The sequence below is a fragment of the Chlorocebus sabaeus genome, chromosome 13 (genome assembly GCF_047675955.1).
Source record: "Chlorocebus sabaeus isolate Y175 chromosome 13, mChlSab1.0.hap1, whole genome shotgun sequence".
In the NCBI taxonomy this organism is placed as follows: Eukaryota; Metazoa; Chordata; class Mammalia; order Primates; family Cercopithecidae; genus Chlorocebus; species Chlorocebus sabaeus.
Window position 1 is genome coordinate 75,551,311 of NC_132916.1, and position 23,118 is coordinate 75,574,428.

Genomic DNA, 23,118 nt, shown 5'->3' on the forward strand with positions numbered 1-23,118 from the left:
ATACTCAAATAACTGGATTTTGGTTACATTTATTTTTAGAGAAAAAATGTTTCTATGTTTTCTAGTCTAATGATTTCTGCTCTAATTCTTATTTACTTACTTTTATTTACTTTGGACTTGCTCTTTTTTTTCCTACTTAAGGTGGAAACTGCTGTATTTTGAGACTTGACTAGGTATTTTGTCCTCCAAATTTCACCCTATATATTGCTTTAGTGGCATTCCACAAATTTTAATTTGTTGTGTTTTCATTTTTATTTTATTCAAAATGTTTTCTAACTTTTGATATTTTCTTTAAAACATAGATTAATTACAGCGTGTTATTTATATTCCAAATATCTTGGAATTTTCCAGATCATTTTGTTTGTGTTTTCTAGCATAAATCTCTTTGGTCAGAGAATGTACTTTGTATGACTTGAATATTTAAAAATTTGTTGAGACATTCTAAATATTAAATTATGGTTTATTTTGATAAATATGCAATGTGCACTTGAAAAGAATGCGTATTCTTTTTTTTTTCAAAATTTAGAACTTTTTTTTATTATTATTATACTTTAAGTTCTAGGGTACATGTGCATAATGTGCAGGTTTGTTACATATGTATACTTGTGCCATGTTGCTGTGCTGCACCCATCAACTCGTCAGCACCCATCAACTCGTCATTTACATCAGGTATAACTCACAATGCAATCCCTCCCCCCTCCCCCCTCCCTATGATAGCCCCCGGTGTGTGATGTTCCCCTTCCCGAGTCCAAGTCATCTCATTGTTCAGTTCCCACCTATGAGTGAGAACATGCGGTGTTTGGTTTTCTGTTCTTGTGATAGTTTGCTAAGAATGATGGTTTCCAGCTGCATCCATGTCCCTACAAAGGACACAAACTCATCCTTTTTTATGGCTGCATAGTATTCCATGGTGTATATGTGCCACATTTTCTTAATCCAGTCTGTCACTGATGGACATTTGGGTTGATTCCAAGTCTTTGCTATTGTGAATAGTGCCGCAATAAAAATACGTGTGCATGTGTCTTTATAGCAGCATGATTTATAATCCTTTGGGTATATACCCAGTAATGGGATGGCTGGGTTATATGGTACATCCAGTTCTAGATCCTTGAGGAATCGCCATACTGTTTTCCATAATGGTTGAACTAGTTTACAATCCCACCAACAGTGTAAAAGTGTTCCTGTTTCTCCACATCCTCTCCAGCACCTGTTGTTTCCTTACTTTTGAATGATCGCCATTCTAACTGGTGTGAGATGGTATCTCATTGTGGTTTTGATTTGCATTTCTCTGATGGCCAGTGATGATGAGCATTTTTTCATGTGTCTGTTGGCTCTATGAATGTCTTCTTTTGAGAAATATCTGATCATATCCTTTGCTCACTTTTTAATGGGGTTGTTTGTTTTTTTCTTGTAAATTTGTTTGAGTTCTTTGTAGGTTCTGATTATTAGCCCTTTGTCAGATGAGTAGATTGCAACAATTTTCTCCCATTCTGTAGGTTGCCTATTCACTCTGATGGTAGTTTCTTTTGCTGTGCAGAAGCTCTTTAGTTTAATGAGATCCCATTTGTCAATTTTGGCTTTTGCTGCCGTTGCTTTTGGTGTTTTAGTCATGAAGTCTTTGCCCATGCCTATGCCCTGAATGGTACTACTAGGATTTCCTCTAGGGTTTTTATGGTATTAGGTCTAACATTTAAGTCTCTAATCCATCTTGAATTAATTTTCGTATAAGGAGTAAGGAAAGGATCCAGTTTCAGCTTTCTACTTATGGCTAGCCAATTTTCCCAGCACCATTTATTAAATAGGGAATCCTTTCCCCATTTCTTGTTTCTCTCAGGTTTGTCAAAGATCAGATGGCTGTAGATGTGTGGTATTATTTCTGAGGACTCTGTTCTGTTCCATTGGTCTATATCTCTGTTTTGGTACTAGTACCATGCTGTTTTGGTTACTGTAGTCTTGTAGTATAGTTTGAGGTCAGGTAGCATGATGCCTCCAGCTTTGTTCTTTTGACTTCGGATTGTCTTGGAGATGCGGGCTCTTTTTTGGTTCCATATGAACTTTAAAGCAGTTTTTTCCAATTCTGTGAAGAAACTCGTTGGTAGCTTGATGGGGATGGCATTGAATCTATAAATAACCTTGGGCAGTATGGCCATTTTCACGATATTGATTCTTCCTATCCATGAGCATGGTATGTTCTTCCATTTGTTTGTGTCCTCTTTTATTTCACTGAGCAGTGGTTTGTAGTTCTCCTTGAAGAGGTCCTTTACATCCCTTGTAAGTTGGATTCCTAGGTATTTTATTCTCTTTGAAGCAATTGTGAATGGAAGTTCATTCATGATTTGGCTCTCTGTTTGTCTGTTACTGGTGTATACGAATGCTTGTGATTTTTGCACATTAATTTTGTATCCTGAGACTTTGCTGAAGTTGCTTATCAGTTTAAGGAGATTTTGGGCTGAGACAATGGGATTTTCTAAATATACAATCATGTCATCTGCAAACAAGGACAATTTGACTTCTTGTTTTCCTAACTGAATCCCCTTGATTTCTTTCTCTTGCCTGATTGCCCTAGCCAGAACTTCCAACACTATGTTGAATAGGAGTGGTGAGAGAGGGCATCCCTGTCTTGTGCCCATTTTCAAAGGGAATTTTTCCAGTTTTTGCCCATTCAGTATGATATTGGCTGTGGGTTTGTCATAAATAGCTCTTATTATTTTGAGGTACGTTCCATCAATACCGAATTTATTGAGCGTTTTTAGCATGAAGGGCTGTTGAATTTTATCAAAAGCCTTTTCTGCATCTATTGAGATAATCATGTGGTTCTTGTCTTTGGTTCTGTTTATATGCTGGATTATGTTTATTGATTTGTGAATGTTGAACCAGCCTTGCATCCCAGGGATGAAGCCCACTTGATCATGGTGGATAAGCTTTTTGATGTGCTGCTGAATCCGGTTTGCCAGTATTTTATTGAGGATTTTTGCAACAATGTAAATCAGGGATATTGGTCTAAAATTCTCTTTTTTTGTTGTGTCTTTGCCAGGCTTTGGTATCAGGATGATGTTGGCCTCATAAAATGAGTTCGGGAGGATTCCCTCTTTTTCTATTGATTGGAAGAGTTTCAGAAGGAATGGTACCAGCTCCTCCTTGTACCTCTGGTAGAATTCAGCTGTGAATCCATCTGGTCCTGGACTTTTTTTGGTTGGTAGGCTATTAATTATTGCCTCAATTTCAGAGCCTGCTATTGGTCTATTCAGGGATTCAACTTCTTCCTGGTTTAGTCTTGGAAGAGTGTAAGTGTCCAGGAAATTATCCATTTCTTCTAGATTTTCTAGTTTATTTGCATAGAAGTGTTTATAGTATTCTCTGATGGTAGTTTGTATTTCTGTGGGGTCGGTGATGATATCCCCTTTATCATTTTTTATTGCGTCTATTTGATTCTTCTCCCGTTTCTTCTTTATTAGTCTTACTAGCGGTCTGTCAATTTTGTTGATCTTTTCAAAAAACCAACTCCTGGATTCATTGATTTTTTGGAGGGTTTTTTGTGTCTCTATCTCCTTCAGTTCTGCTCTGATCTTAGTTATTTCTTGCCTTCTGCTAGCTTTTGAATGTGTTTGCTCTTGCTTCTCTACTTCTTTTAATTGTGATGTTAGAGTGTCAATTTTAGATCTTTCCTGCTTTCTCTTGTGGGCATTTAGTGCTATAAATTTCCCTCTACACACTGCTTTAAATGTGTCCCAGAGATTCTGGTATGTTGTATCTTTGTTCTCATTGGTTTCAAAGAACATCTTTATTTCTGCTTTCATTTCGTTATGTACCCAGTAGTCATTCAGGAGGAGGTTGTTCAGTTTCCATGTAGTTGAGCGGTTTTGATTGAGTTTCTTAGTCCTGAGTTCTAGTTTGATTGCACTGTGGTCTGAGAGACAGTTTCTTACAATTTCTGTTCTTGTACATTTGCTGCGGAGTGCTTTACTTCCAATTATGTGGTCAATTTTGGAATAAGTGTGATGTGGTGCTGAGAAGAAAGTATATTCTGTTGATTTGGGGTGGAGAGTTCTATAGATGTCTATCAGGTCTGCTTGTTGCAGAGATGAGTTCAATTCCTGGATATCCTTGTTAACTTTCTGTCTCGTTGATCTGTCTAATGTTGACAGTGGGATGTTGAAGTCTCCCATTATTATTGTATGGGAGTCTAAGTCTCTTTGTAAGTCTCTAAGGACTTGCTTTATGAATCTGGGTGCTCCTGTATTGGGTGCATATATATTTAGGATAGTTAGCTTTTCCTGTTGAATTGACCCCTTTACCATTATGTAATGGCCTTCTTTGTGTCTTTTGATCTTTGATGGTTTAAAGTCTGTTTTATCAGAGACTAGTATTGCAACCCCTGCTTTTTTTTGTTCTCCATTTGCTTGGTAAATCTTCCTCCATCCCTTTATTTTGAGCCTATGTATGTCTCTGCATGTGAGATGGGTCTCCTGAATACAGCAGACTGATGGTTCTTGACTCTTTATCCAGTTTGCCAGTCTGTGTCTTTTAATTGGAGCATTTAGTCCATTTACATTTAAGGTTAATATTGTTATGTGTGAACTTAATCCTGCCATTATGATATTAACTGGTTATTTTGCTTGTTAGTTGATGCAATTTCTTCCTAGCCTAAATGGTCTTTACATTTTGGCATGTTTTTGCAATGGCTGGTACCGGTTGTTCCTTTCCATGTTTAGTGCTTCCTTCAGGGTCTCTTGTAAGGCAGGCCTAGTGGTGACAAAATCTCTAAGCATTTGCTTATCTGTAAAGGATTTTATTTCTCCTTCACTTATGAAACTTAGTTTGGCTGGATATGAAATTCTGGGTTGGAAATTCTTTTCTTTAAGAATGTTGAATATTGGCCCCCACTCTCTTCTGGCTTGTAGAGTTTCTGCTGAGAGATCTGCTGTTAGTCTGATGGGCTTCCCTTTGTGGGTAACCCGACCTTTCTCTCTGGCTGCCCTTAAGATTTTTTCCTTCATTTCAACTTTGGTGAATCTGGCAATTATGTGTCTTGGAGTTGCTCTTCTCGAGGAGTATCTTTGTGGCGTTCTCTGTATTTCCTGAATTTGAATGTTGGCCTGCCCTACTAGGTTGGGGAAGTTCTCCTGGATGATATCCTGAAGAGTGTTTTCCAACTTGGTTCCATTTTCCCCCTCACTTTCAGGCACCCCAATCAGACGTAGATTTGGTCTTTTTACATAATCCCATACTTCTTGCAGGCTTTGTTCATTTCTTTTTCTTCTTTTTTCTCTTGGTTTCTCTTCTCGTTTCATTTCGTTCATTTGATCCTCAATCGCTGATACTCTTTCTTCCAGTTGATCAAGTCGGTTACTGAAGCTTGTGCATTTGTCACGTATTTCTCGTGTCATGGTTTTCATCTCTTTCATTTCATTTATGACCTTCTCTGCATTAATTACTCTAGCCATCAATTCTTCCACTTTTTTTTCAAGATTTTTAGTTTCTTTGCGCTGGGTATGTAATTCCTCCTTTAGCTCTGAGAAGTTTGATGGACTGAAGCCTTCTTCTCTCCTCTCGTCAAAGTCATTCTCCATCCAGCTTTGATCCGTTGCTGGTGATGAGCTGCGCTCCTTTGCCGGAGGAGATGCACTCTTATTTTTTGAATTTCCAGCTTTTCTGCCCTGCTTTTTCCCCATCTTTGTGGTTTTATCTGCCTCTGGTGTTTGATGATGATGGTGACGTACTGATGGGGTTTTGGTGTAGGTGTCCTTCCTGTTTGATAGTTTTCCTTCTAACAGTCAGGACCCTCAGCTGTAGGTCTGTTGGAGATTGCTTGAGGTCCACTCCAGACCCTGTTTGCCTGGGTGTCAGCAGCAGAGGCTGCAGAAGATAGAATATTGCTGAACTGCGAGTGTACCTGTCTGATTCTTGCTTTGGAGGCTTCCTCTCAGGGGTGTACTCCACCCTGTGAGTTGTGGGGTGTCAGACTGCCCCTAGTGGGGGATGTCTCCCGGTTAGGCTACTCAGGGGTCAGGGACCCACTTGAGCAGGGAGTCTGTCCCTTCTCAGATCTCAACCTCTGGGTTGGGAGATCCACTGCTCTCTTCAAAGCTGTCAGAGTCGTTTGCGTCTGCAGAGGTTTCTGCTGCTTTTGTTTACTGTGCCGTGTCCCCAGAGGTGGAGTCTACAGAGACAGGCAGGTTTCCTTGATCTGCTGTGAGCTCCACACAGTTCGAGCTTCCCCGCGGCTTTGTTTACCTACTTAAGCCTCAGCAATGGCGGGCGCCCCTCCCCCAGCCTTGCTGCTGCCTTGCCATGAGATCGTAAACTGCTGTGCTAGCAATGAAGGAGGCTCCGTGAGCGTGGGACCCTCCCGGCCAGGTGTGGGATATAATCTCCTGGTGTGCCTGTTTGCTTTAAGTGCATTATTGGGTTGGGAGTTACCCGATTTTCCAGGTGTTGTGTTTCTCAGTTCCCCTGGCTAGAAAAAGGGATTCCCTTTCCCCTTGTGCTTCCCAGGTGAGGCGATGCCTCGCCCTGCTTCAGCTCTAGCTGGTCAGGCTGCAGCAGCTGACCAGCACCGATTGTCCGGCACTCCCTAGTGAGATGAACCCAGTACCTCAGTTGAAAATGCAGATATCACCGTTCTTCTGTGTCCCTCGTGCTGGGAGTTGGAGACTGGAGTTGTTCCTATTCGGCCATCTTGCTCCACCCCAAGAATGTGTATTCTGTTGTGATAGAGTGTTTTATAAATGTTAATTAGGTCAATTTTGATGATACTGTTCTATATTCTTTATCTTCTATAGCCTTATTGATTTTTGATTGGCTTATTCTATCAACTGTTAAGAAAATCATATTGTGATTCTTTACTGTGTTCATAAATTTGCCTGTTGATTGTTGTACTTATGTTATTGCTTCATGTGTTAACAAGCTCTGCTGTTAAATTCAAAAAGTTTTAGGATTGTTTTATGCATCCAGTGAATTTTCCTTTTTGTCATTATGAAATCACATTCTCTTATTACTGGTAATATTCTTTTTTCCTGAAATCTACTTTTTATAATGTTTCTTTTGTTTAGCATTAGCATGACATATATTTTTTCATTCTTTTATTATTGGTATCTTTATAAAGTAGATTTTCTAGAGATAACATATAGTTGGTGCTATGGTTTGGACATTTGTCCTTTCCAAATATCATGTTAAAATGTGAGGTGTTTGGGTCATGAGAGTGGGTCCTTTGTGAGTTTCTTGGTGCCTTCCTTGTGTTAATAAGTGAGTTCTTGCTCTGAATTCACATGCAATATGTTTGTTTTTAAAAGTGTGGTACCTCCCCCTCTTTCTCACTCCCTCTCTTGCCATCTGACATGCCTGATACTGCTTTGCCTTCTGCCATGAGTAGAAGCTTCCAGAAGCCAAACAGATGCCAGCACCGTGCTTCCTATACAGCCTACAGAACCATGAACCAATTAAACCTCTTTTCTTTATAAATTACCTAGTCTTCAGTGTGTGTTGGTAGCAATGCAAGAATGAACTAATCCAGTTAGATCTTGTTTATTTAAATTAATTTGACACTCTGTTCTTATATTGGGTTAAATTACATTTAATGTGATTATTAATATTGCTAAAACTGTTTAAATTTATCATTTTGCTATTCATTTTCTTTTTGTCTCCCTTTCTTGTGTTCTTATCATTTTATTCCTCTGCTATATTCTGGATAGATTATATTTTTAAAATTCTACTTTCTCCTGTATTTATTTTTTGCTATATCTATTTGTTTTGTTATTTTGGGTGTTTCTGTACAGTTTATAGTACATAACTTATCACATTCTACTCTTTTGTGATATTATAGAACATAAAAAACGTTATAATTGTACACTCATCAACTCCAAGCACTGTGGTATTATCATCATATATTTGATATTATGTATATTATAAACCTCATATTACATCATCCATTTATGTAAGCAGTTAATTGTATTACAAAGATAATTTTAAATAAAATAACTTGTATATTTTGCCATGTATTTACTAAATAGAATTCTGTTTATTTTTTTGGCAGATCCATATTTCCATCTGCTATCATTTTTTCTGCCTTGAGGCCTCCTTTTATGTTTTTATTCTGTTAACTATTTTCTGCTGATGAATGTTTTTAGCTTTTATATGTCAGAAAATAAAGCACTTTATGTCCCTTTTGCTTTTAATAGACATTTTCAATAGCTGTAGAATTTTAGTATGACAGATTTCTTCTTATCTTTCAGTTATTTAAAGATGCTGCCCATTATCTTTTCATTTGCATTATGTTTTAATGAGAACTTTGCTGTTCTCCTTTTTTCCTCTGCATGTAATGTTTATTTTTTCCTTTAACTGTTTTTAAAATTTTCTTTTTACCACTGTTTTTAAGTTACTTCCTTATGTTGTAATTTGGCATGGCTTTTCTTCATCTTTCTCTAGTTTGAGTTTTACTGAAATTCTTAAATCTGTATTTTTATGGTTTTTGCAAATTTTTTAATGACCATTATTTCCTCAAATAGTGTTTTTTGTCTTTAATCCCTTCTTGGCAACAACAATTACACTTATATTCGACTACTTTATGTCAGAATATACTGATGCTCTGCTTATTTCCAATTTTTTTCTTTTGAATTATTTTTTATCTTCTAAAGTTCATTAATCACCTACAATGTCTAATCCATTAATACTCTTGTTCTGTGTTTTCTTTCCTCTCATTTTAGTTTTTATTGAAGGTATTTCAACCATTTTTTAATCTTCCGTGTCTCTACTTAACATTTTGAAAATATGGAATACAGATATTAGTTTGGTGCAAAAGTAATTGCTGTTTTTGCCACAGCAATTACTTTTGCACCAAGCGAATACAATAACTATATTAGTATGATTGTAAGTTAATTCTGACACCTGTGTCGGTTATGTGTTTAAGTCAATCAATTGTTTTTGTTGTTTTTTTTTCTCTCCATTAGTCATATGTTCTTATTTTTTTATGCCTGGTAATTTTTTATTTTATGACAGACATTATGATTTTACCTTGTTGGATGCTGGATGTTTTTGTAGCCCTATAAATATCCTTGAGCTTTGAGCTAGGATACATTTAGTTGCTTAGAAACAGGTTGATTCTTTCATATCTTGCTTTTAAGATTTGTTACATGGAACCAGAATCATGTTTAATGTAGGGGCAATAATTCTCTGAATGAGGCAAAATACTTCTGCCTCTCTAGGTGAGGCAAGATACTTTTCCCAGTGTCCTGTGGGGCTGGGCACAGTAATACCAGTTCTGGTTCAGCATGAGACCTCAAATTCTCTCAGGTACTTTTTATCCCCTGGCTTTGGGCAGCTTCCTCATGCACATGTGCTAACAAGTACTTTGCTAAATATTTGTGGATGACTATTAAGATCTCAGGAGTTGTATCTGTGAAACTCTCTCTCTTTTAGGATCCTGTCCTTGAAAGTCTACCTAGATGTCCCCCAGACACTCATCTCCTTCTGTATGCAAAAAATATGCTGGGATTTGCCTGTGTTACCTTGCAGTCTGAAAACTCTCTCAGGGCCATATGCCGTGGCCGTTAAAGGGCTCACATCATTTGTTTCTCATCTTTCAGGGGCCAATGACCTGCATCATTTCATGACCATGTCTTTAGAATCAATTTCATGTATTTTGTCCAGATTTTGTGTTGTCTTAGGTGACAAAAATCCAGTCCTTGTGACTCTAAGATGGAAGTGATATTCCTCAGGCTTATTTTTTTAATTTTATATTTGTTTTTAAATATTAAGATGAGAGATTTTAAAGTCGTATTTACAAGCATGTATTCACAACTAATATATCATAGGTTTGGATAGAAGTTTTTTATTAAATATAGAATCTTAAATTGAATATAAGTGGCATTATATATTATATTGTTAAAAATTATTTTTTTATTAGAAACATCTCCATATAAGAATTTCCGCTAGAAGGGTTCAACTTTCAGATCTGATGAAAATTACCTTAAATTGTTTTGAATTATTATCATTATTGTGCTCATTTTTAAGTTGTATTTCAATATCTGTTTTCCTCAAGTTTCATATTTGAAACCACCAGTAAATATTAAATAATATATATCTAAGAATAAAATGTTTATCTCTATATAATAAGCAAAGTCAACATTGACTAGAAAACAAAGTTCAAACTCTTCAGCAAGGCCCTCAGTGAGGAGCTGCACGCCTACCTTTCGTTTTTCTGTAACCTTATCTCCTCTTCCCTGCGTTATACTATAAGCTTGCATAGTACTGAACAGCTTATAGAACTCTACACCTTTTCTGCTGTTTCTTGCCTCTGCACTGTCTTGTATGCTGTTCTTTTCTCCTAGTGATGCCCTTTCTGCCTTTTTTAACTTGGAAAATTTGTAGTTATGTTTTGAGGCATGTCAGATGCTATTTTCTGTAAGAAGTTTCTCTGAATTGCCTCACACTGGGCACAATGCCCCCTTCTTTATCACCTGGGAAGACATCCATCTCTGCACACATCATTTCATATTGAAATTATCTGTCTACCTGTTTGCATTCCTAAAAAATTCAAAAGCAGCTATTCGTATTTATGGGCTGGTAACCCCATTATCAAGCAGAATACTTGTCACAGAACAGGTATTTAGTAGGTGTTGTTAGAAATAAAAGAACTGTTGGTTGAGTGAGATTCTTTCTCATTCTGAGTGAGTATTTTTCTCAAATGTTTTAGAAACTTCATTTATGTGTGATTTATTTATTTGATATACTTACTGTCTTTTCATAGTTTGAGTTTCTTCTTTTGCTTTGTAATTTTATTCTTTTAGTTCTTTTTTTGTAGATACTTTGAACTTGTGCATACTGTTCTCTGTCATGAGTTTGCATGACCTTCTAGGATGATCAGCTTTCTACCCATTGGTGAAATGCTGTTGGTATGCACTCCTGAAAAGGACAAGTTAGTTGTTATAGTATAGAAATACTTCCTTATCAGTTTACAAGCAGTTGCTTTTTAAAACTTTCTCAAATAATATTTCTATCCTGAACTCTGGCCTATCTCTGGGATCACCAGGACCTATACATAATTCAGCTACTAAATAGTATTAACTATTTAATAATAGTTAATTATAATTAATAGTTATAATAATGTGTAATATATAATATAGGGCTTATTTCACTATGTTAAAATACAAGAGCAGAGTTCTTTCTGATTACTGGGTGCATTTACCATAAACATTTTAATTTGTTAAAATAGTACCTTTGCCCCCATTTAAGTCTTAAGTCTTAACATTGGGAGGTTGGACACTTTTCTGCTATGCTGGAAGTGCTATCTACCACTTATGGAGGTAGAGGGCTTCCTTGATCCTCAGTGATTCTCTTTTGGCCAGCCTGTATGTTTACTGTGAAATCATAGAAAAGTGATACATATACCATAAACTATGGGGGGAGTTATGCCAATCTTAGTCCTAAGCTAGGAATTTATCAGTAACTTTAACCACTTGTTCCTCCATGAAGCCTATTTCTGGCCTCCTAATATTTACAGGGTAATTATAGCTTCTTTTCTAGGATAGACAGAGACATTTAAGCTTGGCTTGCCACTTTTCAAATCCATTTCCCAGTACCTACTTGGGGATTACCCTATTTCTGGCCCCAACCTGCCCTATAGGCTCTTTCTGTAATTAGTCCACTAATATTTGTCAATGGCTTTTCAGTCTTGATCACTTCTTTCATTTATGCTTGCTTTCTTTTCTCCAGGAGCACCTTCATATTTTATATTTCTACTCTAGAAAGCTATCCTCTTGGTAGCCATTTGAAAAATTTCCTCCCTTCAAATCTCACTTTGCTTTGGAATATCCCATATTGGTCATTTGGAATGTAGAGATTTTACATAAATTACTAACTTTTACTGTTTTGAAAAAAATCGTAACTATCCACAAATCTGTAATATACACAGATTTCTAGTCTCTCCTGAAAGGGTTAGTGAAACTCCTGTTGTCTCAATAACATTTAAAACTCATTGTATGTGGAAGGGCCTTTAACCCTATACTTTTATAATATATTGTTTTTGAACTTTTTAATACAATTTGCAATTTTAATGAATTAAATAATTTACTAGTATCTGGGCATGTTGCTATGTAAATAAATTAACTTTGTGAGTAACTCTGATTTTTCAGTTATTTCAGGTTTGAATTTTCTTAAATTCAGTAACATTTATTTCCCCATGTTGCCCCTTCCTAAATCTTCCTGGATTACTTTCATGTTGAAAAATCATCTTATTCTCAGAATTAATGAGACCAGAATAATGCACTTTGAATACTTAAAAGATTCCAATTATGCTAGAGCAGTGGGCATATTCTGCCAGTGGATTTCAAAGGCAACGGTGCTGAGAGTTTCAAAAGCAAGAGTTTACATGGTCATTTGAAGTCCACACTATTCTTCACCTTGAGCTGCATTTCAACTTTGTTTATATTGTATGTATAACACTGTAGGTGATCTATTGGGCTAGTATGAGACATCTCTAATGAGAGTCTTTTTAAGTAACCTTCAATATAGATGGACACATATTTGATGCATTACAAGGAAAGTAGGCCAATTAGAGATAAAGCTTAATAGCTTCAAGGAGGGAGCTGGAAGATTTACTTACACTTGACAGTGAAGAAGCAAAACATAATCTTAGTAAAACTCTTATATTTAAGAAATGATATCTTCCTCTAAGTAAATAGATTTTCAGATTTTGAGCTTCACAAATGAAGTAATTTTATCCTGGTTTTGATGGACAAAATCATCCATTTCTTTTTTTCTGTAGGCTTGTATCAATACTCTATAAAACAGGAGATATTGTAATATGCTACTTTATGCCTTGATTTTTCCATTAATACTATGAAAAAAGCTTCATTTTTCCCTGAAAACTATTCTAGTCATCCTTACTCCTTTATAATACATTCTCACATGCTACTTAGGAATTCTCTTTAACAATGTATAAATTTTCAGACTTTAGTTTCTAGGATGATAGTAGATTAATATTTTAAAAGAATAACAATACCTATAAATGTGTCTATAAAGAAAAAAAGCTGGCTAGGTGCTGTGGCTCATGCCTGTAATCCCAGCACTTTGGGAGGCCAAGACAGGTGGATTATCTGAGACCAGCCTGGCCAACATGGTGAAACCCCATCTCTACTAAAAACAGAAAAAATAGCTGGGCATGCTGGCAGGTGCCTGTAGTCCCAGATACTCGGGAGGCTGAAGCAGGAGAGTTGCTTGAACCCGGGAGGCAGAAGTTGCAGTGAGCCGAGATCACACCATTGCACTCCAGCCTGGGTGACAAGAGTGAAACTCCGTCTAAAAAACAAACAAAAAAAAAAAAAAAAAAGAGAGAGAGAGAGAGAAAGAAAGAAAGGAAAAGCTGAGCAGGATCACACATGCTTGTAGTCCTATATACTTGGGAGGCCAAGGTGGAAAGATCATTTGTGCCCGGGAGTTAGAGGCCATCCAGACAAAATACTAAGGCCATTAAAAAAAGAAAAGAATACAAATACTTATAAATATGTATACAAAGAATAAAAGCCAGGCATGTTGGCACTCCCTGCTACTTGGGAGGTTGAGGTGGGAGCATCATTTGTGCTCAGGACTTACAGACCAGCCTGGGCAACACAGTGAGACCCTGCCTCTTAAAAAACAAACAAACAAACAAACAAAAGAAGAATAAGGATCTTCAGGATCCAGAAGTGAAGAGAAAAATTGATGATTGGAGTGCCATGACTCTGAAGGAAGTCCTATCAGTCTTAAAAAATTGGAATCTTTTGTTTCAATATATACAGGACATGGTCTTGTGCCCAAATGAGGAAAGGAAGTATTCCAACCTTAGATGAAAATATGGCTTTCATAGGTGGGAACTGAACAATGAGATCACTTGGAGTCGGGAAGGGGAACATCACACACCGGGGCCTATCATGGGGAGGGGGGAGGGGGGAGGGATTGCATTGGGAGTTATACCTGATGTAAATGACGAGTTGATGGGTGCTGACGAGTTGATGGGTGCAGCACAACAACATGGCACATGTATACATATGTAACAAACCTGAACGTTATGCACATGTACCCTAGAACTTAAAGTATAATAATAATAATAATAAATAATAAAATAAAATAAAAGAAAAAGAAAAATGGAAAATCAAAAAAAAAAAAAAAGAAAATATAGCTTTCTGAGAGTTTAATCCTCTTTAAAGAGACGAATGAGAAAATCCACCTAAGCACAGAAAGATTTTAAGAAAGCTAACTTTTCACTGAGACTTGTGTAGGTTTGTGACTTGTTTTTACATTATCTATGGGTTCCTGGATGGCTTATTCATTTGGGGTTTCTGACAGAAGAAAACTCAATGTTATATTGGAAGAACATCTTCTCAACACAGGATTGCTTTGGAGGAAGAGGATTGGAGGAGAAGAAAACCCTGATAAGTATAAGTTCATAATTAAAGAATATACGAAATATTGGCAGAAGTCACAACAAACAAGAGAACCAAAAATGGAAAGTTTAGGACAATAGAAGAATAATCTGTAGTATAGCATACAAGTGCTTATAATGATTAAAGATATGAAAGAGGAAATCCAAATCCTAAGAGTATAATTGCACTCTTTATTTGAGCCAATGCTATAGTATCAAAAAAACAAATCTCATTGACTTAATACTACAAAGAATATTTCTCATTCATACCAGAGTGTGACCAGGTATGTAGTGCTGGCTTTGCATGTGCTGAATAAGAGTTCCTGACTCCTTTCATTTTGTGTTATAACCATTTTGTAAGGTGTCCTCGTAGGACTCAGGCAGACATTGAACAGGAAGAGAGGGAGAAGTATCTCACAGAATGTTTATGAACCCAAAGCTGGAATACAACATAACTTAGTGCTAACCAAATTGCAAAAGAAATGGAAGCAGGATCGATAGGCCTCTGGTCAATCTCTACCTACATATAAAAATTTGACAGAGTTTCAATTAGATATTATCAGAAATGTAAATTGTAGGCATTCGTTGTTTCATTTCATATAAATGGATGTTACAGAGATAGATTTATTACTTTGTCCAGGTACCATCCCAGTTACTGGCGATGGAGGAAATGAACAAAAAAATCCCATGTTCCTACCACAGTAGACTTTACAAATCCTACTTGTGGAGGCACACAGTGAGCACATAAAGAATTAGTGAGAGTATTGAGTGGTATAAAAATGGAGCAATATGAAATGATGCAGAGAAGTGTGCCTTGCTATAATAGGGTGTTCAGGAAAGTCCTCCTCTAGCCCTCACCTCCAGGAGGTGATATTTGAGAGACATTTCCCTGTTGCTAAATTCAACATTTAGTTGTTTTCACTTTATCATGCTTGATCTGTTAGCTGCATTTAGGTCTCCTGCTCATGTCCTCATTTAAAAAAAAAAAAAAAGCGGCCGGGCGCGGTGGCTCAAGCCTGTAATCCCAGCACTTTGGGAGGCCGAGACGGGCGGATCACGAGGTCAGGAGATCGAGACCATCCTGGCTAACACGGTGAAACCCCGTCTCTACTAAAAAATACAAAAAGCTAGCCGGGCGAGGTGGCGGGCGCCTGTAGCCCAGGAGGCGGAGCTTGCAGTGAGCTGAGATCCGGCCACTGTACTCCAGCCAGGGCGACAGAGCAAGACTCCGTCTCAAAAAAAAAAAAAAAAAAGCTTCACTTGGTTTCCAAGGTATCACCTTCCACTGTGTTTGTCCTACCTCAGTATACTAGTTTCCTATGGCTGCTGGAATAAAATATCACAAACTTAATGGCTTCAAACCACACACATTCATTGATAAATTCATTTGGAATTCTCGAGGTCACAAGTCCAAAATGGGTCTCACTGAGCTACCAACAATGTTTCAACAGGGCTGCCTTCCTTTCTGTAGGCTCTATGAGAAAATCCACTTCCTTGCCTTTCCACCTTCTGGAACTTGATCACATTCCTTGGCTTGTGGCCACTTTTCTCTGTCTTCCAAACCCAGCAATTTTCCCTTTTTGCTTTCTTCAGTAGTCACTTTTCCCTCTAACCTCCTCTGACTCCTTCTTCCACTTTTGAGCACTCTTGGGGGTTACACTGGGACCCCCAGATAATCCAGGATAATCTCCCCATGTCAAGATACTTAATCACATCTACAAGCTCCCTTTTTCCATGGAGGGTAACATACCCACAGCTTCCAGAGACTAAGATATGTATGCATCTGAAGTAGGAGTTGGTGGTTATTCTGTCTACCACATTCAGTGACTGCTTTCTTTTCTCAGTGTTCACAGTTATTTCCTCCTTATCTCTCTGACCCTTACGTATAGAGTACCAGGGCAGAAATACAACTCTATTGATTACTAGAGTATTGAAATATTTTTATATTCCTCGGTAGGTAGTCTTAACAATTACCAATAACTCTGAGTTCCAGACATTTCTGCCTTTTGCCCTAGGTCCCTGACTTGCCCTGAGGACTTTAAATCTTTGCTCCTGCTACATAAAATACAGAATAAATGTCTGGCTTAGTTAGAGGCTTTGAAGACACTGAACCAGCATTGTGGTCGGGGTCAATTTAGAATTGTTCTTGCTCAATCTATACCAGCTGTTAGCATCCCTGGGTGTGCCCCTTCCTTAAGTAGTTATTTTCTTGATGATTTCATCCAGTCTTAAGACTTTAAATACCACCTAGATGTTGATTACTCTCAAAGTTTCACTTGTTGTCCAATTTTTCTCCCAAACTTTAGAATCTGACATCTAATTACCTACTCAGTATCCTCAAGGCTGTATTTTTGGCATCTAAAGCACAATCTCATTTATCAGTGCACTGCTGCTTTATGCCCCCTGCCTCAGTTTTTCTCCACATCACGGTCTTCTGTCTGTAAGGAAATATCAACACTGTCTGCTTTCTCTATCTTAAAGTATACGCAGAATCTATTTCTTGCCTTCTCTTCAGTTACCAAGCCAGTCCAAACCCCCCTTAGCTCTCTCCTCATAATTCAAAGCCTTCTACATTGTCTCCCTTCTTCCTTTGGTCTTTCTCAACATAGCAGCAAGAATGATCATCAAATTCTAATAATATCATTTTGGACCCCTGCTCAGAACCATCCTTTGGCTTCTTATCTCACTCAGAGTAAAGATCCTTCCCCTAGCTTAGGTAACTTTGACAATCTTCTCATGTAGTAGCTGTCTGCAATCAACTTCCATTGCTTTTCCTCCCACTCACACAGCTTAAGGCATACTGACATCCATATTATTCTTAAACTAAGTCAGGATGCCCTCTGCATCTGGAATACCCTTCCTTCCTTCCTGTACCTGAAGAATTCTTTGATGGATAGTCACATAGCTTGATCCCTCACTTTCTTTCATTATTAAAATATTACTTTACTATAGACATTTTCTTTAACCACTGTTTTAAAAATTGAGTACCTTAACTTATCAGTTCGCCTGTACTGTGTTATATTTCCGCTTAGGAGTTTCATGTTTGAATACAATCACACACCTCATAGCAACACTTTGGTCACTGATGAGCCTCATATATGAGAGTGGACATCTAGTAAGCTAAGGTTAATTTATTATTGAAGAAAGAAGTTTTTTTTTTACAAATTTAATGTAGCCTAAGTGCACAATATTTATAAATTCTTCAGTAGTGTACAATAATGTCCCAGGCCTTCACAGTCACTCTCAAATCACTGACTCATTAACAGCAACTTCCTGCAAGCTCCACTCATGGTAAGTGTGCTATACAGGTGTACCATTCTGTTTTAACTTTTATGCTACATTTTCACTGTATTTTTCTATGTGTAGATGTGCTTAGATACACAGAGGCTTACCATTGTGTTACAGCTGCCTGCAATATTCAGGACAGTAACAGCTGTAGAGGTTTATAACTTAGGAGCAATATACTGTACCATATAACCTAGCTGTGTTGCAGGCTGTATCCGTTGTGTAGTATGCTTACTAGGTTTGTATAAGCACACTCTATTGTTTGAAGAATAACAAAATTGCCTAACAATGGATATCTTAGAATGTATCCTTGTTGATAAGCAATGTGTTACTGTATATTGTATATTTTACTTAATTTAAGATATTTATTTTGTATCTAGAACCCACTAGAATATAAGCTGTATAGATATTTTAGTCTGGTTTTTTAACTGCTTATCCCATGGTCTATAGGCAGTGTTCTAGCCTCACAAGTAGTTAAAAACTTGAAAACTGAACAATATTCCTCTTTTACACTTTAAAAATCATGAAAATGAACAAAAAGTAGCATTCAAGGTTTAGTAATATGGGAACTGTAATACACATATATTTAAAGTCGGAAACAAGCCCAACTTTTCAGTAGAAAATTAGTCAAAATCTATCACAAACCTTAAATATGCATACACTTTGGAATAGGAAGTCCCCTCATTAAAATCTATCCTAACAAAATAATGTGAATGTACACAAAGATTTTGCAGTAAGAACAACCACCACAGTCTTGTTCATGAAAGTGAAAAATTTAAAAATTTTAAAAATTGACCCCCCCCAAATTTCCAAATATAGAAGCTTAGTTAAATGAAATGAGGTATATTCATACAAGAGGATCTTGTACAATCCTTAAATTAGCATTTATATAAATATTTAGAACATGAGAAATATTAACAATATGCTGATAAGTGGTACAAACCGGTTTATACAAAGTATATGCAAAATGATTTAATTTTTGAAAAAACACATATAGACTGATAGATATATAGACATGATTCTATATATCAGTGTGAGAAGATAGCTATTTATCAACTATATGTTGTCTGTGTTTATGATATTTGATAATACTGTATATCATTTTTTAAAAATTCTTGTTTTAGTAAGTAGGGACTAAGACTCCACTTTAGTTTATGTGATAAACTCTTTGGGGTTATTTCAGTCTTTAGAACCTTAACATGTAGAAGCTGCCTAGCCATAAGTATGATTGTATTAAAAATGTAGTTAGTATGACTTAGCTGAGAAGACAGATTTATGTTATGCAGTTACTCCAATATTTGACCTCAGAGATTTTAATTAAACCTAATCTACCACTCTCTGTCTCTGTCTAGTTTCTATCTTTTTGGCAGTAATGTACAACCTGGTTCTATTGAACAAAAGAAGGGCAAATTCCCAATCTGGCCAGAGTGGAGTGAAGCTGACATAAATTCAGAAAAGTGGGATGCAGGCAAAGGTGCAAAAGAAAAGGACAAAACAGGAAAAAGCCCTGTATTTGTAAGTAGATGTGAATGTGACTAGGTTTCATTTTGGTTTTTAGTTTTATAATGGAATGAGATTTGTAAACATAAGAGGGTATTCATTCTTCTCCACAATCTCCATTCAAAAGGGAAATTTTTTATTTGTCTATTGGCCCCACCTCCCAACACCCCCACTCTGTCTTTCCAAGCCTTAGACCTGAGCTTCAGTGAGTCATATTTGGGTAAACTGGAAGAAAGTGATGTGACCAAAGAATCATAATGAAATAAAGGAAACATTAAGAGAGAAGGCAAGTTAGCCAGTGGACCTTGGACAGAGTTTGGAAACAGGCATTTATAAAGAGTGGTTTAGAAAATGAAAATCCACAGTGGACTTGTAAGCTGTGACCTGGAGATAATAGGAAAGATAATTTTTCAAAAGAAATGTTACTGTGAGATGAAAACTGTATTCCTCCTACTATCTCCTCAAGATATGTGAATAAAGATCCTCACTGCTCTTCTTTTACTTTTTGTCACATAAACATGGCATGTCCCTGAGATTGGCACTAAAATGTAGAATTTCTACATTTTCCAATTATATTACTTTAGGTTATATTGCCTATTTAAAAATGTTTACTCCATTTCTAAGGACTTCAAAGTTGAAGTTATGGGTCTGACTTAGCATTTAAAATATGATCTACTTATTGGGCTCAATAATTCATTTAAAAGTATTTATGGAAAACAATATAAATTTCTAGACATAAATGTAAGCGCCAGAAGGGTTTAGTTGAATTTTGCATAAGGCGTTCTGAAATAGTAAATCTTAGCATGTATGTTTTGTTCACAAAATACTGTATCACAAATTGCATGATTCATATTGGTCAATTTGCTAACAAAAGGTATTCAGTAAAGGTGTTGCTGACTCTGTTAGCACCTAAACAATTTCCAAATTAGCAACATGTAAGGGAACAAATTCTTTGCACTACATCCAAAATGATTATGGAACTTCTAGATGCAGAGGGCTTTGAATTCTCTGGGTTCAAATGAAAATTGGCATATTCTATGTATTTTTTTTCAGTGATTCAAAACTTATGGAGAGAGAGAGAGAGAGAGAGGGAGTATGTGTGGGTGTGGGTGTGTGTGTGTTTAGCCTTCAGAATTTACATCAGAAGGATAGAGTGTGCAAATCCTCAGTTGAGCAGTTGAACTCTGGAAGAGTTCTAGAGATGAGTCACTCTGAAGTCTGGAGAAACTACAGACAGGGAAAGGCAAAAGTGCTTGAAATTTTTGAAATAGGATATAAAAATAACTTTTTAGGGAGCTTGGAGGGCAAGCATTCCTTCATCACACGACTGAAAAAGTTTTTGCAAATCCCTGGAAGGTTGGGGGTCAAATACTGGGATTTATCAGAGTTATTAAACCAAAGGCAAGTCTATTGGATGAACATTTATTGGAGGAAAATCAGAGATACTGGAGCACTAGCAAGTGTGACATCAGTGTGTTGGTCACCTGATGTCCATTTCATTTCGGGGCAGCATATGCAAATGAGGCTGCCTGACATTGGACCCCAAAGTAGATACTGTGGCCCTTGTACTAAGGAGCTTTATAAAACTACATGGTTTAAAAAGCACTAGGCCAACTCTTGCTGTGAACAGGGGCTATCCATTAGAATGTGACAATTGAGAACCTTAACCAATATCCTATTCTGTCACTTTAGCTTTCAAAAGTAGGAGAGCACTAGGTCAAACCAAAATGTAAAGTGGTAAAATCTAGAATAGAACCTTACTTTCCACTTCTGGTCTGTCACAATCTCACCCATGGCTCATGAAGCAGCAGTTCCTCCACTGGAGTGAGTCGTGGACAGTGTCCAAGCCTTGTGATTGCATCTGCATGAAACGGTTGCATGGTAGTTCTTAGCCCTGATTTGCAGTATCCATATTTTACTAAGATTAATTTCCTTAAGCATTCAACTATAGCAAGTACCTTTGGAGTTTTGCAGAAGGCCACATCCCTAGATGTGAGGCTAGTCATCAGGAAATCAGCCTCAGATGAATTAACTCTTCCCTCTAAGTCCAGAGAAAGGTCTCACTTCTTTAGCTAAGTGATGAGAACTAAAGAATGTGATGGGTGAATCAAATTGTGAATATATTATGCATTACTGTAAGGCCATTATAAGGGACACAGCTAAAGAAAAATAATGTAGAAAGATTACCATTAACTTCTTAATGAGGGAGACCCAAATCCTGGGGAAAAGGGAACCACAACAAGGTCAGTTCCACATTCACCTTGTTCTTTTTTTATTTATTTATTCCTCTCTCAAGTACATTTATTAATTCCAGACACGAAGATTAGGGATCAAGCACAAAGTAGTGTCCTGGGACCTGTGTCAGTTTCTTGAGCTGGAGAGACAGAGGATATTGCCTAGGACTGCTAAAGCAATCCAAACTTGAACCAAAACCCCAGGGCTAATGGCAGAGAAGCAATCTGAAAATTCTGGTTATAATTTTATTTCAAGATATTTACTCAACTCCTAAACTATGTATGAAGGAAAAGCTATGGAGAAAATGAGTAAACAGCAGCAGCTTGAAGGTGAAGTAAAAAATGATTTAATGGTGCTTTGGAGATAAATTTAGGAACATCAAGGTAAAGGGACCCTGATAAACACTCCAGCTTTTTTAGACAGTGCACCAGACCAGCTAAGCATTCTGTATGAAGTAAGGGCAAACCAAATTTACACCAGCCCTACCAAATCCTGAAACCCAGTGTTGACTGAGTCAGGTACATCTTGTACTCTGCCTGCCAAAAGGAAGCAAAATTCTCCTCTCTAGAAGAAGACATCATTATCTAGAGCCCATATTAATTTTTATACTCAGTGTATATCATTCATCAAAACTTATTAAGCATGTGAATTCTACCAGATGTACAAAGACAAGCTGGTACCATTCTTACAGAAACTATTCCAAAAAATTGAGAAGGAGATACTCCTCCCCAACTCATTCCGTGAGAACATTATCATTCTGGTAACAAAACATGACAGAGACACAACAACAACAAAAAACTTCAGGCCAGTATCCTTGCTGGACATTGATGTAAAAATCCTCAACAAAATACTTGCCAACCAAATCCAGCAGCACATCAAAAAGCTAATCCACCATGATCAAGTAGGCTTCACTCCCAGGATGCAAGGTTGCTTCAACAGACACAAATCAATCAGTGTGATTCATCACATAAACACAACTAAAGACAAAAGCCACATGATTATCTCAACAGATGCAGAAACAACTTTTGATAAAATTCAACACCCCTTGATGTTAAGCCTTTTCCCATTTACAAAAAAGTGCAGCTCACTTCCTGCATTCATTTAATTTTACATAAACATACTCTTTGAGGCTGAAGCAAATCTCACTAATTTTCAATGTGAAAAGAAAACATAAAAAGCTGTTCTTAGAGTTATTTCTAAACAGAACTTCTCTCTAATATTAATGTAACAGAAATGTATATGATGATCAGTATTTAATACTTTTCTTCATGTGATAAATTTCAAAGCACAGAATAACACAAAGTGGAACATCACATTCTGCAAAAAACAATGTATTTCTCTCCAGATATTATTGCCATCCTTGCTGTCGTGCAAGCCTCAAACTTTGCAGTGATTACTTGGATTTCATTTCATTTCCCTGATATTGGTAGTAGGCTTTTGGGCAAAATGTCTTCCAGTCAGGTGAAGATGTGTGGCATCATCAGAACATGGGTGACCTTGAAGATGTTGCTGCCCTGGGGTGTGATGCTTTTCCAGCATTCTTTTAATCAACAGGAGTCTGAGGTTTACCTGGTTAATCATGTGCTCAGGATTGTCCTTCTTGAACAGGATGTAGGAATTCAGTGCTTTGATGTTTAGAGGTGATGAAAGAATTTCTTATACCAAACGTGTTTTATCTTGGAATAAACACTGCAACTGCAAGC

The 23,118-nt window shown here is 37.0% G+C and overlaps 1 protein-coding gene across 1 annotated transcript in view; it reads left to right on the forward strand.

The window, feature by feature from the left end:
* The window catches only part of ADGB (androglobin), a 248,133-nt gene that overhangs the window by 28,802 nt on the left and 196,213 nt on the right, over window positions 1–23,118 (forward strand). Inside the window, exon 2 of the mRNA XM_008006725.3 lies at window positions 19,033–19,195. Coding sequence (XP_008004916.3) covers window positions 19,033–19,195 — 163 coding nt within the window. The remainder of the gene's footprint in view (window positions 1–19,032; window positions 19,196–23,118) is intronic.